General features: G+C 41.5%; 1 protein-coding gene across 1 annotated transcript in view; it reads right to left on the bottom strand.

Annotated features, from left to right (window-relative positions):
- The window catches only part of LOC310823003 (clathrin heavy chain 1-like), a 28,305-nt gene extending 11,303 nt beyond the window's left edge, over positions 1–17,002 (bottom strand). The window contains exons 1-16 of the mRNA XM_083695644.1: positions 16,681–17,002; positions 15,059–15,266; positions 13,223–13,491; positions 10,902–11,063; positions 10,654–10,767; positions 10,349–10,522; positions 8,201–8,398; positions 4,731–4,931; positions 4,332–4,484; positions 4,088–4,210; positions 3,392–3,529; positions 2,397–2,561; positions 1,975–2,155; positions 1,668–1,831; positions 1,414–1,539; positions 1,049–1,191 (exon numbers count right to left, since the gene is read on the bottom strand). Of these exons, the coding sequence (XP_083551770.1) occupies positions 1,049–1,191; positions 1,414–1,539; positions 1,668–1,831; positions 1,975–2,155; positions 2,397–2,561; positions 3,392–3,529; positions 4,088–4,210; positions 4,332–4,484; positions 4,731–4,931; positions 8,201–8,398; positions 10,349–10,522; positions 10,654–10,767; positions 10,902–11,063; positions 13,223–13,491; positions 15,059–15,266; positions 16,681–16,722 (2,561 nt within the window). The 5' untranslated portion in view covers positions 16,723–17,002. The remainder of the gene's footprint in view (positions 1–1,048; positions 1,192–1,413; positions 1,540–1,667; positions 1,832–1,974; positions 2,156–2,396; positions 2,562–3,391; positions 3,530–4,087; positions 4,211–4,331; positions 4,485–4,730; positions 4,932–8,200; positions 8,399–10,348; positions 10,523–10,653; positions 10,768–10,901; positions 11,064–13,222; positions 13,492–15,058; positions 15,267–16,680) is intronic.
- Between the last annotated feature and the right edge of the window lie 546 nt (positions 17,003–17,548).

The following is a 17,548-nucleotide window of genomic DNA, read 5'->3' as shown; positions in this document are numbered from 1 at the left end:
TGAGAAACACACACACACGATCAGTCTTATGCACACCAGGTGCACATGGTTTATGTGTAGAATACTGCAGCCTCATTGGACAACACTGAGTGCAGTCTGCTGCCTTCCCATTAGCCTCTTCTCACAACTGTTTTATCTCTGTTGTTTTTCATTTTAGTGCTAGAGTTGTTTACCGAAGCTAGTTAGCTAGAAGTTAGCAATGGATATATCCGACAGTCTCCTTGAGTCAGAGGTATGCCAGCTTGTTTTTTATTTTTTATTTTATTTCAAAACGGGATTTGCTTGTGATATCTAATTCATTCATTCATTTCATTTAGAACATCAACAGCCCACCCACTTCTGACTGCTCAATCCCAATTAAACAAGGTCTGTTTGACAGATTCTTGAGTGTGTAGTGTGCGGTGCACTCTGAGCCTGTCATGAGAGACTACCTTGCCATGGACTGTACTAAAACCTCAATTTTCATTAAGAGTTGTTTCTCTCCCCTTGAAATAAAATCATTGAGACTCAAAAGAAATAAAGGTTATGGAAACATGCCCAAATGGTCCAGATCAGATTGTATTTAGTTTTGGATGTCTGCCTATGTGGCTGAAAACGGTATTTGATTTTATGAAGGTACACTGACCTACACCGGGGAACACCAACCCTGTCTATGCTCAGTGCAAAGAGAAAACCTTTAAATAAAATAATAATAATAATAAACTAGTGACTATGAGATCTAATAGATACTAAACAGCTATATTATTAATATATGCAATTTATTTTTGCTGGAATTGTGAAAAAGGACATGAAGCTTTTTCAAGGATTAAAGAGTTTTAAAATGGGAGGTTTAAAAAATACAGATAGAGTTGCGAACATCACGTAGCATGTCTTTAACATACTTCTACATTTAATTGGACGACAACTGCAATACTGCATCCTTATTTCCCTATTAGGTGAAATACACAATGAATGAATTATAGCTGCAGTTGGTAACAAAAAAAAAATATCTTGCACGCCACCTAAGTCTAAGAGAAAGAGCCCCCTTACTGTCCCTCATGGTCCTTACCTGTTCCTCTTCTCCACCTCAGCCACGAGCTCATCAGTGGAGAACTGGCCCCTCACCACCAGGATCAGGTTCTTTATCACATCCTCAGCACAGTCCACATCCAGCAGCCCTCCTATCACCACCGGCAGACGACTGGGGTTCACCTATGACACACACACACAACCGCAACCACACACACACTTTGTACACAATCTGCATTTTCTTATAGTAACCCTTACGCTATGGGCTAACAATGACTCATTCTAGTCTCTCAGTCTAAAAATGTTTTCTAAAATTAATGTGTTGAAGTGGTTGTTTTATTTGACCTATGGTTGTCATCGTATAACAGACTGTTATACAATTACCATGCCAGTCCTTCTATGTACCTTTTGCACGTAGATCTCAATGTATTTCTGCAGGGTGTTGCGGTAGAGATACAGGACCAGATCATGGACAAAGTCAAAGCGATCACACACTATGATCAGGGGGAGCTGGTCAGTTAGCTTGGCTTCCTGTGAGGGAGGAAATGGCTCAGATCAGCTTGTGATATCACACCAACATTCAAACCTTCCTTGGGTTGACAAAAGAGAGACTTGAGCGTTATGATCTGTGAAGCCTCATCAGAATATACCCTCTTTACCTTGAGGAAGTTCTTGACCCGTTCTGGGTCGTAGCAGTTGCTCTCTCTGCAGATCCTCTCCACCTCTTTGATCTGGCCAGTCTTACACGCTGCCTGGATGTACTTGAAGTGGACCTCAGGGTCCTGGCTGAAGTTCACAATGGAGCCCAGGAAGTAGAACAGACCTAAAACAAACACAGACCAAGAACTTCATCCCCACACTAATCCAGGTGGGAAGATCAACAATACTTTTTCAGTCAAAACAGAGATCAGTATGGAGACAGGATAACTGATATAGTCAGTGTAAACAGGTGTAAGGCCTGCTTACCCTCAAAGCTCTTGAAGGACTCAAAGAGCTCAGTGAGGGACTGTGTGGAGAGCTGCTCGTGGTACTTAGAGGCCACCTGGACACAGATCTGCAGGTTCTGACGGATGTTGGCAGACAGCATGGCCCTCAGACACTCCAGTGAATCCTCCACTGACAGAGAACCAAAGAAGTTCACCAGCCACTGCAGAGAAAGGTTATACAGATATACACATAGTCAGTGCACAGACAACCAGAGACAATACACATACGGTACTGGTTTTCAGACAGTACATAAACAGCTAACCAGTCAATTTTGAGTTCAGAGACAGCATAATACAACACTATACTCAAATGATTTAATTACCCTTGACAAGGTCTGAGCTGCATTTCCCCTTCCATACAGATGGGTGCTACTGTACACTGTGGTGTGTTGGGTACCGTACCTCAGGGTTGAGCAGGTGTGTGTGCACCACAGCGCGTTTGATGTCATAAAGGTCAGTGTAGTGCTCCAGAGCCCTCTGCAGGAGGCCTGCCTTTTCACACAGCTGGGCCACATGGGGGCGGTCATAGTGAGTGAACATCTGGTTGCCCAGGATGGCATCAGCAACCTGTGAAAGAATACACAAAACAACTTTTACATCCATCAAATCATGACTTGATGTGAGGTGGCAAGATGAGAATGTGTGTTTGTGTGGCAAAATTCTGTTAGATTACCCAAAAAAAGGTATTTATGGAACATTTAGAAGAGTGTGTTACGGAACTTTTCCACTAGAGAGTTGGTCTCACTCTTTTTGGGCCCAAGCACTGGAGTCTTTTTTGGTGTGTTGTGTTTCCACCCAGGGTGATTTTGAGGACTTGTTTCCCAGCGAGTTTCACCCTCAAACCAGCATGACTACTGCTAACAATAAATCTATCAATAAGTTTTTCTCCAGCGAATTTCTTAGTTACATGACTTTGAAACTAGCTAAAGAGTTTGGTTGAATGTGTGGCATTCATTTAGCTTGTAAATGTAAATGAAAACTAGCATAGATTGTTCAGTTACCCAGCCATTTCCCATGAAATGAAACGGGTGCTTACCCACAGTTGTGCAAACTTAACAGTGCATGCACATGCTTCTAAATGTGACTTCAAACCAAAGTAACTTTTGTAACATAAAAAGTAGCAGTCCCATAGACTAGCAAAGCCAAACAATGGGAGGGCACAGTAGACATTGCATGCCTAAACCCAAACCCCGCCCCAAGTCCCAACCATCTCCCCAAGGTCACAGGTCAGGGTAGGACCTTTTTTTTTTTTTTTTTTGCCGTTTTCAGAGATGGAAAGGAATGGAGTCTGAGGCTTTGGGCCAAGCACCGGTGCCAAAAGTGACAGTCGAAAAGCAACATTAGAGAGAGAGAGTGTGAGTGAGTGAGTGAGTGTTAGACTGACTGAGTAAGTGTACCTGAGGTGCGTGTACAAGGTTCATCTCCAGCAGGCGTGTCTGGAGGGGGCCCTCCATGGGCCTGTTGTTCTTCAGTGCATCCAGCAGGAAGGAGGTACACTGCTGGATTAGGTTATATTCCATAAACACATCCACGATCTGGCCAGGGAGAGAAAGACACATCAGCTACTGCACAGTTTCTTACTGGATATATCATAGTGATCTGCAGAGGCAAACATCTCATAAAACAGTGATAACAAATTACATGCATGCACCTAAGAAAGATGAATACAGACATTAAAGTAAACCATAGATAAGACTTGTGGTAACATGAAACCTGTTTTGTCATTTTTACAGTTTGAGAGCAACCAACGAAACCTCTGCTCATGACTTCATTAAGCTGTTAACCCATAATTTTACAGCCCGGTATTAAGCAGGTACTTACTTAGAAAGTACTGGGTAAAATTTCAAATTTCATTACCTGATATTTGCACATTAATTACACCCACTATTTACTTTAGATTCACTGACTCAAGCATGACTGTGCGCCATTTAGTATCAGGTAGTTACCAATTGTGCTGAATTTATTGAGGAATGTACCAGAAAATCCCTGTTGTTACCACAGTTTCTTACTAAATAACAGTTGAAACATGGCTGTAAAATAAAGTGTTACCATAAAGCATTTTTGGAAAAGTCAATGAGACTTCGCTCTCTGACCTGTGTGATGTCAGCTAGGGGCTCCTCATCCTGTACTAGCATTTGGGAGAACTGCAGACCCTGTTCTGGACTGATCCGCATCACATTCCTAAGTAGGAAGATCCAGTCTGGAGTGTAGCCCACCTACAGAAGGAACAAGGAAAACAAAATCATTCAAAACTGGATATCATCCTTTCCTCAGTATTCCACAATGCCAGAGTTTTCCTGTCATGTTGCAGAGGATTACTACATAAACACCACAAACCTTTTTGGCATAGAGCACAATTTTCTGGAACTGGCCAGTCTCAGCAAAACACTGGATCACCTTGTTGGGGACGTTGGCCCTGAGGTAGACGCTGAGGGCCAGAGTGGGGTCCACAGACTTCACCAAGTCTCCCAGCTCCTCAGAGCACTCCAGCTACACACAGAAACACATCACATTGAGAAAATGCACTTCATATCTTAGCATTTAAGCAGATTTAGGACCATAGACCAATAATCATGAAACTTTAAACCTTGAGTGACATTTTTTTTAATGTGTGATGCTCTTTTCATGGACTTCTACATCAATACAATGGTCTGAGCTTTCTGATACATCAAATACAACCCACAAACATGGGTGCTACACAGTATCAGTTTGACATCACAGTCATGGTTCACTTACCTTGTCCTCTTTCAGCCACTTCTCCAGCAGCTGCTTGCGGCCCTGCTGGAGGACAGGTCTGCACAGCTCCAGGGACTCAAACTTGTTGAGCTGGCCTTGGTCCAGCAGGATGCCAAAGTACTGTAGCAGCGGGGAGGTCTGGCCTGGCTGGGCCGGCACACTCTGGAACCGCCTAATAGTGTCTGGTGTACGGAGGATGCCCTACGGGTGGGCAAAGAGAGAGGGTGTCAGTCCATCCCATGATAACCCATGATTTGCGCTGTTTGTTTCTCACTGTCAGAATGTGACATTAGTATACAGTAAATAGTGTATGTTTTTAGTTTAATTCTGCTTTTTATGCAGTAAAAAGCATGACTATGCTAATGTGTGTCACGTATAACATACAGTAGGCAGGGGTTTAATCCATGCACACAAGTGTGAAGTGCAGCTGAAAAGCCACCACAAGGTGGTGAAAAGAGTTGTGAACGATGTTTGAAAAGAGAATTGTTTGCCTTATCAGATACATGTACATATACTGTAGATTGGCAACATTTTTTGGCAAGTTTATTTATAATAAAAGCTCATGAATTTCAGATCATGCATTCTCTCACAGTGCAGAGAAACAGGGGGAAATGTTTTAGTGCAGTCTAACATGAATAAGCGCGAGTCAGCTCTAATAATGTAACAGAATGATTATAGAATGAAGTTGACAGCAGTAGGTACAGTATGTTGGGTTTCGGTGGTAGAAAAGTAGCCTACAGTTATAATAGGGTGCGAACATCCACATTTTCAGCAAGGGCAGCTGTGTCTCGTTCACACAATGTAATAATAATAATAATAATAATGATGCATTTAATTTGCATACTGTAGCGCTTTTTGAGGGATGGTTTGAAGGGGAGAGCGTGTTGGATAAATTATCACGCCTTTGTTTGTTAATCGGAAACGATCAAGAAAAAGATTATCCTCCTCTAGAGTAGGGCACAGGCAGGGCTGCGCGAAGCTCACAGATGGATAAAGTTCAACTCCTGGTGAGAAAGGCAAAGTTGGATAATTTTGGTGGGGGAATAGGACACTATTGAGAAGCCGTGTTGGTAAAAATGACAACCATTATTGACAACTAATTTGGCCACGTCTCTCTTCAATGTCTTCCACAGCAAATTCCATATTGCTGCAAATACAAACAGCCTTTTGTACTTGCAATGACTACCTGAACTAGTGAATACCTGAGGCTCTCAAAACACAAATGAATACAAATGCGATTTACACAAATTGTCAATATAGGCTACAGGGACCATCCGACTGCAGCCATGTAGGAGGAGCATGCTGACAATGAGCAAGGCGTTATTTCTATTACAGCATATGGCTGGATAATGGATGAATGGATATTCCATTCACCCAGGTCGATGTAACATCCAGGTTTAGGCTATTTACATTCCCACCCCGGGCATGCAACTGAAATGTATCCACCCTATACAAGTCATGAGGTTGCTACAACAAAGGAAAGTTTATAACACAAGGGCACAGGAGGAGAGTAACATTGAAGTAATCAAGGTGACAGTGACACATTCAATAATGTCCTGCACACAGTTACATCCCCCTCGTTCTCTCACACAAAGATTACCCTTCCCCATCAACATTACATAAGCCTAACTTTGACTGAAGTCTGTGAATAGAGACCCACCAAAAGTTGGATTTGTCTTGATGACACAGGTCTGTTTGCTACAGTTGAGAACAACTTACACCAGTAGGCTAAATCTCGTTCTTTGTTTAAACATGGAGCAAATAAAATAATGTCATCTTGTTTTGTGGACAAATTTTTTATCATAATGCCATTGCCTATTTGGAAGGTGCCGTTCCAAGATTAGGGAGGATGATTATTTTTGTTATGAACATGGCATTATTTGATTTATATTCCATTGTTGATGTGTTTAGGCTTCACTTTGCTCGTTGTATTATTCCATCTCGCGAAATATACTTGCATCGTCCCTTCCCCCAATAATTCTATTCAAATGCATTTGAGCAGAGTGGGAGTGAATAATTGTTAAACGCTCTTTACTTTGCGAGCGCGCTGGGGGTGGGGGTGGGGGGGTGTTCACCTTACTATATGCAATCTCTTTTGGTGGTAGTGCATGTCAGGTTTGGATGAGTTGGGATATACACTCACCGGCCACTTCATTAGGTACACCTGTTCAACTGCTCGGTAACGCAAATATCTAATCAGCCAATCACATGGCAGCAACTCAATGCATTTAGGCATGTAGACATGGTCAAGACGACCTGTTGAAGCTCAAACCGAGCATCAGAATGGGGAAGAAAGGTGATTTAAGTGTCTTTGAATGTGGCATGGTTGTTGGTGCCAGGCGGGCTGGTCTGAGTATTTCAGAAACTGCTGATCTACTGGGATTTTCACGCACAACCATCTCTAGGATTTACAGAGAATGGTCCGAAAAAGAGAAAATATCCAGTGAACGGCAGTTCTCTGGGTGAAAATGCCTTGTTGATGCCAGAGGTCAGAGGAGAATGGCCAGACTGGTTCGAGATGATAGAAAGGCAACAGTAACTCAAATAACCACTCGTTACAACCAAGGTATGCAGAAGACCATCTCTGAATGCACAACACGTCGAACCTTGAAGCAGATGGGCTACAAAAGGGGGTCCCACCCAGTACTAGCAAGGTGTACCTAATAAAGTGGCCGGTGAATGTATATCCAACAAATATATCCAACGCTCTCGTGATCAGAGCTGTTTATCGGGTCCACTCGGGTGAATCAGCTGTAGGCCTTGTGTCATTTAGCCAATCATTTCATGCTTTTCACTCGCACTAACCACTACGTTATTCTCCCATCAAAAGTTACCAGAATTGCTTGTTTATCAGGTGATTTGCAACATTTTCTGTGGGTCACAACATTTTTATGATGTGTACGTCCCTGGACAAATAACCAAAATGTGAGGGTGATCAGATCAGACTGACATATTAACAAATATATGCAACGCTCTCATGATCAGAGCTGATTAATTTGTTTTATTCTCGTCATTGCACATGGCATGTAAACATATTTGATTGATTCATGAACGTTCTCATTTCAATCATGTGAAATACGTTCAGTGCTCGAGCAGAAATCGAGCATTAATGACACAAACTGTGCTCTTTGCTTTGTGAATGTGGGTTAGGGTTAGGGTACTATATATATATATATATATAGTGTCCACATACAGTAGCCTACTGCTGAAATGCACGGAATCAACTGAGAAACATTATATCCAAATTGAAACAACTCATAAGCTACACTTCACATAATTAGATCAGGCGGTAATGTTTGTACACAGTGTAAACGTATCCATCATGCTCAATGATGCCTCCTGGTGGTGGTTTTGACAAGGTGAATGACCTGAAAAAAAATTGACTAGTGCCGTTGTGACATCGTCACACAGGCAGCTTGACTCTAAACTTCAGCCTACTGTACTTAGGCATGTTGGTGTATTGGCAGTACCTTGGGTGCGTTGGCAGCCACCTTGGCAGCCTCTGAGTAGTTCCCTGCTGCGAACAGAGTGTTGAACTTGCGGGCAAATAGCTCCTCAGCCCCGGCCAGGTTGTTACGGACGGCCATGCGCAGGGCCAGGTCTGGGTTCTGCAGCACGTTGGTGATGTAGGGGATAATGTTCTCCTCCTCTACACACACTGACAACACCTAGGGAAAAACACATTTGCACACATGAATACATACATTGACAGCATTTGATATTAGAAAGAGCAGGTCTTCATATTGTTCTACACGAACCATACATGTATGGTACGTAACAATGCAATGGTACAGCTTTTTTGTTAAGCTAATTTCTATGTTTGAGTTCACTTGTGTGCAAAAATACAGTTAAGAGAATCACATTCTGTGAATTGGATTTGTGAGGTTCCTGAAATACACAGATGTCTAACCCCATGGAGCAGTGTTTGTGTGTGATACATTAGCTTGTATTATTGAGGCAGACTTGGGGGTGAGAGCCAAGGACATTATGACGCCTGGCAGGCGCTCCCACTGTGTATGTCACATGCTGCTCTCTGCTGGAGGTGCTGCAACAGCATGTTATTTACAGGAATTAATATAGCTAAGGTCATTCGGTAACACGCCACATCACACCGATGGATACAAACAGTGACAGTCAGATACACGCACACTAGAGTTTCAAATTTCAGCTCGAATGCTCAGACACAAATACACTGAAGTCACAGGGAGACAAATACACGCTAGTGTTGTCATGATACCAAAATGTTGACTTTGATACCGATACCAGCTTAAGTATCACGATTTCGATTGTTAAACAATACCACGGCAACCAAAAAACATCAGGCAAATGAAGAGAATATCTTATTAAATAATGAATCCATAATGAGATTTGATTAGCTGATATTTGAATCAGTATACTATGCTGAACAACACAAGTGAACACAAAATAATTCTATACATTTTTACATTCATTAAATATTATACAAAATATAAGGTTCTATTTGTTAATCTGCCCATAATACAATAGGTCATATCTCAGTTCACAAGTTATGCTATGTAGATTTTAACCTTATCTTGAGATTTCATTTTTAAATATAACTCAATTCACAAGAAGAAGAATAGATTAACATGTACAGGGATGGAACATCAGGCAAAGACACATGATCACAGTTTACCAGGAGAGGAGAATATACTTTTTTTTTTTTTTTTAAACTCACCCGCTTGCTCAACTGAATATTTGTGGAAATGCTGAACTTAATTTCCATCCCTGAAAGTGTTATGTTATCGAATCATGTACCTAAACATATCCTTAGCTATCAGATCTATTCACTAACCTGTCATGATTTTAATTCCTTGAAGAGGTTGGGATGCCTATCGGAGAGATGCTTGACGTGTTGCCTCCCTTTGACTACATAGCCTTGTAACAGCTTTTGCAAATAGGCTTTGTGATTTCGGTCTGCTAGCCGTCATCATTGGCTCTATAAGCAAAGTAATGCCAGATTTCACTTCTGGCATTCTTATCATCAACAAGCTGGGGACGGCCAGCATCGACACTAGCGGCTTCCATCCTTCTCTTTCCTCCTTCTCGTCAACGCGGCGTGTGCGATTGTTTAGCGTTGTCTTTCCCAGCCACACCCACCATGCATGCAAAATGCATGCCAGAGCGCACTGCCCCCCGCAAGGATATAGACAAATTACACTACAATATAACATTCCGCACAGCTCAAAGTAAATACTGCATCAGGCATTTATGGGGGAAAAAAAACAAAAACGTCTACATTTTCTTAGTATAGAACCGTTTTCAAAGCAGGGTATCATGATACTTTTGCAGAACCGGTACATTGTGCAAAACTAACACGCATACTACACACAGACTCTTGTTTTCACAATGCCATATATAGGCTACTATATACAGCTCACAACCCAACACTTACACACTGTACTGTATATCTGAATGCTGAGAAGAGGAGCTGGAGCAATAGACACTATATAGCCCATCAACTTTCCACCCTTCTGCATATTTAATGGCTCTGTGTTTTGGACAGGAAACTCAGATCAGCCCACCAGCTTCTAATTACTGAATGGATTGAAACATCACATTTCCAAAGGTTCTCCTATGTACACTATTGAGACTCCTACCTGTCCTTTCCTGTTGACGCCAATGATGCCAGCGGTGGGCTCATGGGGCGCTGTAACAAAGATGGTCTCCCCGCTGATTCTGTTCATGTAGATGCAGGTACCCGTCTCTAGGTCATACAGGTGGATGTAGCCATATTTAGTGATGAGAAAGACAACATCCTGCTTGGAGCTGATCTAGAGGACAGAAGGCAGGGACAGGGCTTCATCAGTACCTGTATGGTGACCGGTATTAGTGTGAAGTGCCTGAATGTCTGTAGAAAACAGATTTGGGTACTTGAATGACTGATGTGAGCTGATCTGAGTACCTGCATGGCTACAGGAAAGTCATTCTGAGCTTCAGGAGGGAAGAACACGTCCACGGCTTTCTTTGGAAACGGTTGATTTCCGGTCGGAGGGGTCCCCACTTCAATGATGTGCAACTAGAGACGACAACACATTCAGTGGAAATATAACAAGACAATTGTTTTCTCATGCAGCAAATAACCCCTTTCTTTGTTTTGTTTCCCTATTCTACTTCACACCCCTGACATCTCGATGCTGGGCTGAGACATACCTTTCCTCCAGCCTGGCCTCGCACAGCAAAGCAGAAGAGTGTGGACTCCTCTGTGTTGCCCTCCATTTTGAACTGGGCAAAGCCGGCCGCGTGGCCCTCGATGGGCTGGGACACCTTCCTGTCCACAGAGTACAGCTGCATGGCCCCCACCACACGGTTTTGCTGGAGACAGGAAATACTGTACTCATATGATGCACTATTGCTCTGTTTACAATTGTACAGAAATGCAAAGTAAACATCTCATGATGCTATGCTAGTTCCAATTCTATTAATGCTAACTATCAGTTTTACCATAGAGAAATCACACATGGCCATTTCACAATAATGCAAGATGCCCAAAAGAAATTGATAATATTCAATTCAATTCAATATCTGGGTCATTCCATAAATTTGGGGGTCAATTCCCAATGTTTTGGGGATGGAAAACCTACAAGGGCTGTTCCAAAGACATTTATATTTAACTTGCAAATTTTTTTGATTTCTTTTAAATGTATTGGGACAGGATATATTGTAATGGAGAAGAGCACAGAGTATTTCAAATGCTTGTTACATCCTTGTATCGGCTTGGTGCATTCATATATTTAGCAAAAATTGAGTGACAAAACTATACTTGTCTTCCATTCATATTTCATGGTGTTATTAACCAGAATATATAATTTCAATATAATGGCATCTAAATGCCAAGTAAAACTTGAATCCTATGACATTCAATTTGTTACATGCGTCTTTGAAGCTCACTGTAGCAGCGTAACTTTTTATGCACTTGATGTTACGATGGTAAGGCAGATCTACTGGTCCCACTAAATCACATTAAAATTTGTGTGATCAAACGCCTTTAAAATTGTCATCATCATGGCTCCAACACTACAGTGATGAATGCTGTTTTAGCTCTTATTTTATGTCTGTCTATTTTGTTACTACGCAATAGTTTTGACCATCATCAGAAAGATACTAAGTAAATATGTGAAAGACAAGCAAGCATTGACTATCTTGTGCCTTACTGCAGGTGATCACCATGAGCAAAAGTGCGGGAGCTGAAGGCGTTCGGGAGAAATAGCTAGCACTTTTCTATCCTGTTACTACAGGTTGTTGTTCACAATAGGCTATTGGGGGTAAGTACATTTTCTTGATTAATTAAGGGATCTTTTTTCAATAGAATCCTCACTTGCCCCTCTCGTTACTATATTAACCATTGGCTCACAGTGTATCATCCACCATGATTCCAACTACACGTTTGCGAAACATAAGGCTCTGCAATTGGCTTTTCCATTGATCGTTGACAACGAAGGTCTCAGGCGAGCCAAACACTATCCAGAAGTCTGTTTGCAATCTTACTATCCTGGTGTTCGTCTCTGCCAGTGATCGTAGCAAGTATCCCTTTATCTTGGCTTGATCCTCCATGATCGACAGAAAAGGACCCTAACACAAGTAAAATCGAATTGTCTGGCCATTGATGGTGGTGGTCATCAGCTAACATGGAGCACAGTGTTGGCCATGCCAGGTATATTAAGCTTTTCCCATAACCCATTGGCAAGCAAGCAAAAACATCTCTTTTGGAGACTAGTTTTCTCAAACAAATCCTCTGTATATCCTTTATTGATATTACTGCATGTAGTTTGCACACTTGTGACAGAACTGCATCAAAAACCTTTTTCTAAAATGTCTATGTTGCCGAGTAGGTGAGCGCATACCAGGGGACCGGTTAGGGGGAGGGTGGTGTTAGAGATGATTGGTTGATAGTCGAAAACGCTTAATCTGTCTTTTTATTGGTTTAATAAAGGCCAAGTTTATTGCGTTGTTCCACCAGACCTTTCACGCATTGGCGCGGAAGTGTCTGGGAACGAGACTAGGTGTCTCTTTATCTTTCTATCATTATTTCTCTCTCTCCCCCTCGCCCTTTCTCTTGCTCACTCGCTTCCATAATATGACATTTTATTTATTTATTATCATTGCAGTATCAATTGTTGCAAGCCTGTTTAATGTGAATATCTTCAACAAAATAAATATGTTGGTGATATGTCATTTAGAGATTCATCTCATGGAAAATGAGTAATGATGTTTTGGTGTCACATGAGTAGTTCACATGAATAGTTTTGGATGAGGTGCGTAATGCATTTTGCCACACTTAGGACAACATGAAGTCCAATTCTGCAAATAATGACTTTTATTCCTGAAACTGGACAAAATATTTTATCTGTATTGAACCACTTTTTACCCCAATGTCACACTTTGGCCACCTCATTTATGAAATGACCCATATACAGTATAGACTATCTAGTGTTGACAGAATATAAAATCAATTTCTCCAACTTTCTCTCTACCTGTGCTGAAATTCCAATGAGGAGCAGCCATTTCTGTTTGGCGTCAGTGCGGTAGTTGATGATTTGACAGCCTGCAAGACTGGAGTGTCGGTCAAAGACTTTGATTGGCTGTGAGTCTCCCTCCATACTCCAATGGTAAACGGCGTTGTCTGTGACAAGCGCTACAGTGTTGAGGGAGATCCATTTCCAGAAGGTGACATCGTCCGTCATGGTGTGAGCCTTCATCTTGCTCTTCATCTCAATGTTGAAAATCTGGAGTGTTTTTGCAGCTGAAAATTCAGAGAGGCAGGTTTAGATCATGCTGGCACTGCCTCTTGATTAACTACTGACTACTACAAATCACCACACACATCAGACTTCAGGCTAATTGAAATAGGGTAATACCAAATATCACTAAATATTGGTTGTGATGGTTCGGTGCGAGTACCACTAAATGACCATACAGTTGCAATGCAGAAAGCAAGACCGACAACAGACAACCAATAATGTGATAAGATCTGCATTTAGTTAGAAAAAGGCTCAACAAAAATAGGTAAAGGGAATAGCAAACAAAGGGACCCCAGCCACCCCAACCACGCCCTGGTCTCTCTGCTACCTTCTGGCAAAAGGTACCGGAGCATCCAGACCCGGTCCAACAGGCTACGGAACAGTTTCTACTCACAGACCATAAGACTGCTCAACTCATCATCACCACCACGACCCCCCCCCCCCCCCCCCCCTCCAAAAAAGTTGAAAATGCAATTCAAACACGGCTTATCATAAAGCTAATTTCCCCATGTTATACATTTCTGTTCACTCAGAAATCCAAATTGAGTAGTTCAACGTCTTCATTTCATTTAAATCAACAGTTGTCAACTGACCGAAATGTAACATCAACAAACGCATTCAATTGTATTTTTGTTGACATATGGAAATAGTGTTGATTCAACCACAATTTTGTCATGAATTACAGGATTCTTGACAAAATATGCTGACGAGGGTATTAGTTATGTCTGAATGCAGATTCACAAAATAAGACCACAAAATAAAAAGATGTGATGGGTATGAGAAGTGGCCAGAGGCATTGGGATGCGTTCACACCCATTCCAGTTCAGGCTTTTCTATTCAGGCATATTCAATTCCATCTCTTTGCAAAAGTGAGTATTTGAGCTTGGCTTTAGAACCCGCTATTCTCTACCTCTCTAGCCTATTCCTGTGATTAACTCAGACACTGAAAAACATAATACTGGTGATTTAAATATGCCAATAAGGCTCATACAGGCAAAAAACACTAATTAGTAATAAATATGAGGTTAAAATAAAAAATAAATAAAACAAATCTAATTGCAATGTAACATATACTGTACAAACAGGATTACAACTTCCACAACTTGTGATATATAAAATTCAACTCACCATCTGCAAACATATAAGAAAGCAGTAAGAAAAGAAAGAGCAAAATCAAGCAAAAATCGACAAAGCATTCATAATACTATGACCGTTTGACCAATATATTTTACTTATTGTTAATAAACTATTAAAATGTACACTTTATTTAGCTCTTAACTGGCTGGGTTTTACAAAACAAAATAGAAATGTAGGCCTGTTGAAGACATTAACAAGTGAAGCAGATTTTGATAGGTCTAGATTGATAACTGACAAATGCAAGAACTAAATCTACAATAAATGGCCTTATACATACGGATAGCAACAAACTGAGAGATGATTGGTACAGTCAACAGAGTTCTTGTTAACCCCTGAGTTTAGGTGCATTAAGTAGTTAAATACTGACAGTCTTGGTGAATCATTTTATGCAGAGTTTACAGTTTGGGGTTCATGCTGAGTTGGAGGCCTTACCTTTGAGGGCAATAACTTTGCTGGCTGGATTCATGATGGCGCTGTCAGCAGAGATGGGCCTGCGAATGGGTGTGTTGGGGTCGGCCATGTCAATAATCACCACCTGCGCCTGCTCGCCCACCTTCTCCCTGATACAGATGAACTTATCAGACTCCATTGTCAGGGTGCTGAATCCAATGTTGGCGGGGTTGATCCCCAGGTTCTGGAGCTAGTTCAAAAGAATGGACTTGTTAAAATGCTTGATTGAAAAATAATAACAGTACACACAGTTGGATCATAGATCCAGATACTAGTGAAGAATTTATTTTAATGACGACAGATAATGAGCCTGACCCATTTAATTTAACCAATGGATGTACAGTATGCCTGTAACATTGTGTGCATGCTTTTGACAACTTAATATCGTTATGTAGCTAGCTATATTATATCAAAATCTATAAAAGGTCGCTTTCAGTGATAATAACTAGCTTCTTGTTGTGTGTGTGTCAAGATAAACCAAGCTCAAATCAAGAGTGACGGATAGATAACTACTAGCCAGATAGCCTATTCAACTCAAACAGATGCATGCAGGCTGTCATGTGTTGGATATCTACAGTAATAATAATGATAGCTAGCAATATTACTGCTTGGCTGACTAAATAAACTAGACTAATATCATACAAAATTAGTTAGTTAGCTAGCTAGTGCTGTGTTAGTATCCTCCCCTATACAATCCTATTAATACTACGGTATGGACAGATGGAATCGGAGGCTGTCCTTATCGACATAAAAATTACCCCGCCAAGACACAGTTTGTATATAAGTCCTTCTTTCACTGACTGATGGTTCGTCGGGTGGTTGCCCCCTTTGAAGTGCACCAAGCTTGCCATATTTCTCTTGCAAAGTCATTTAATAGCAAGTAAAGGGACTTGACCAGATCCCGATTTGTAGCTAAAGACTTAAAGTTAGTTCGCTAACTCAGCTCGCTTTGTAGTATACCCCTCGAGTAGTAGAAAAGCCCGTTTATTTTATTTTTTTGGAAGGCACATTTGCAAGCTTTATGGCCGCCAAAGACGACAATCACAAGAGGAACAATCAGAGTGAGTGAATGAAGGATTTTATTACGAACTGTGGCTTGGCGGGGTCATTTGATTTCGATACAGTTTCCGACTATTTATCCATAGTGGACTGTATGGAGGAGGATGCTATCCGGCTAGTGTTGTCAAATTGGCCTGTTTCATACAGCTAGTTGATCTATAATTCCCCTTATTTTGAACATGTCAAGTCAGTGCTAGCTAAATGAGTAACTGATACGATAATTGGCTAGCTGTATCAAACAGGGCAATTTGACACAACAATAGCAAGCTGTGCACTAGCCAACCGTTATCTAATTTACTATAGTAGCTAGCTAGCAATCTAGCTGTCAATTTTGCTGGCTTGCCTGCCATTTCTGCTAACATATGATAACGGGGAGGGGAGGTCATTCATTTCGCTGCGGGTGTTGGATTGCTTGCTGCTAGCTTGGCACATCACACCGTCGAGGGCTAGTCTGAAATATTGTGTGGGTTTAGTCAATTAGCTAGGTAAGCAGCTAATCTCTCTGTTTACAACTGCTTTGACAAGATACATTTTAGCTAACGTACCTGCAGGTGCTCCTGGAAGCGGATAGGCAGGATTTGGGCCATGGTGGTTCTCCTTCTTGCTTCTCCGGAGTCCTGAAATTCTAGCTAAACAGCTAGCTAGCTAATGGCAGCTTCCTAGCTACGACCTCCTTACTGACTCGTCCTAGGTCGGTGTCAGACAGTGAACATAAAATCCCAATGAATGTGAATGCGATACGTTTTAGTTGTGGTGCCACAATGGAATGTCTAATCTGTCAAAGGTGTACCAGCCGGATGTTAGTGGGCTTTCTCCACTGCCTCAACGCAAAGGATGGCAGTGGTTTCAGCACTGATCTCCTGTCCAAGACCGCAATGGCGGTAGAAACGGCTCAGAATATTTCAATCCGGAAGCAGCTAGGGACCTCTCTGGAAGAACATATTCAAACATACTAAAATCAACATGCCACCTGCAATTTTATTTTTGCCATTGATAGGAAACACTTAAAAACAAAATATTTGTCTTGGGAGCATGCAGATTATTATAGATACAGTACCTATTTTGCCACATCATTCGCCCTTGTACGTCAGTTCCGGACCATTCAATGCATCAGAGATGCAGACTGTCTTCCAAAATGCGTTCTTGCGCTCAATCTAGAGCGTATACCAAGTACGGATATGCTCTAGGTAGATCCACATTTTGGAACACATCGCATATTTTGACAGCTCTTCTTTACACTTGAATTATTATTCACCATTTCTGTTCATAGGTTTCAATAGCATGTATTTTTTAATTTACTCCTATCCACCTGCTATTCATTACACTTTCAAGGTCGACTGTCTACCAAGATGCTTCAGAATCAAACCATTCGGGAAACATTGGTGATGATGCAATATCCATTCCACACACAGC

Source organism: Argentina silus (genome assembly GCF_951799395.1).
Source record: "Argentina silus genome assembly, chromosome: X".
Lineage (NCBI taxonomy): Eukaryota > Metazoa > Chordata > Actinopteri > Argentiniformes > Argentinidae > Argentina > Argentina silus.
This window is presented reverse-complemented; position numbering and strand designations above follow the sequence as displayed.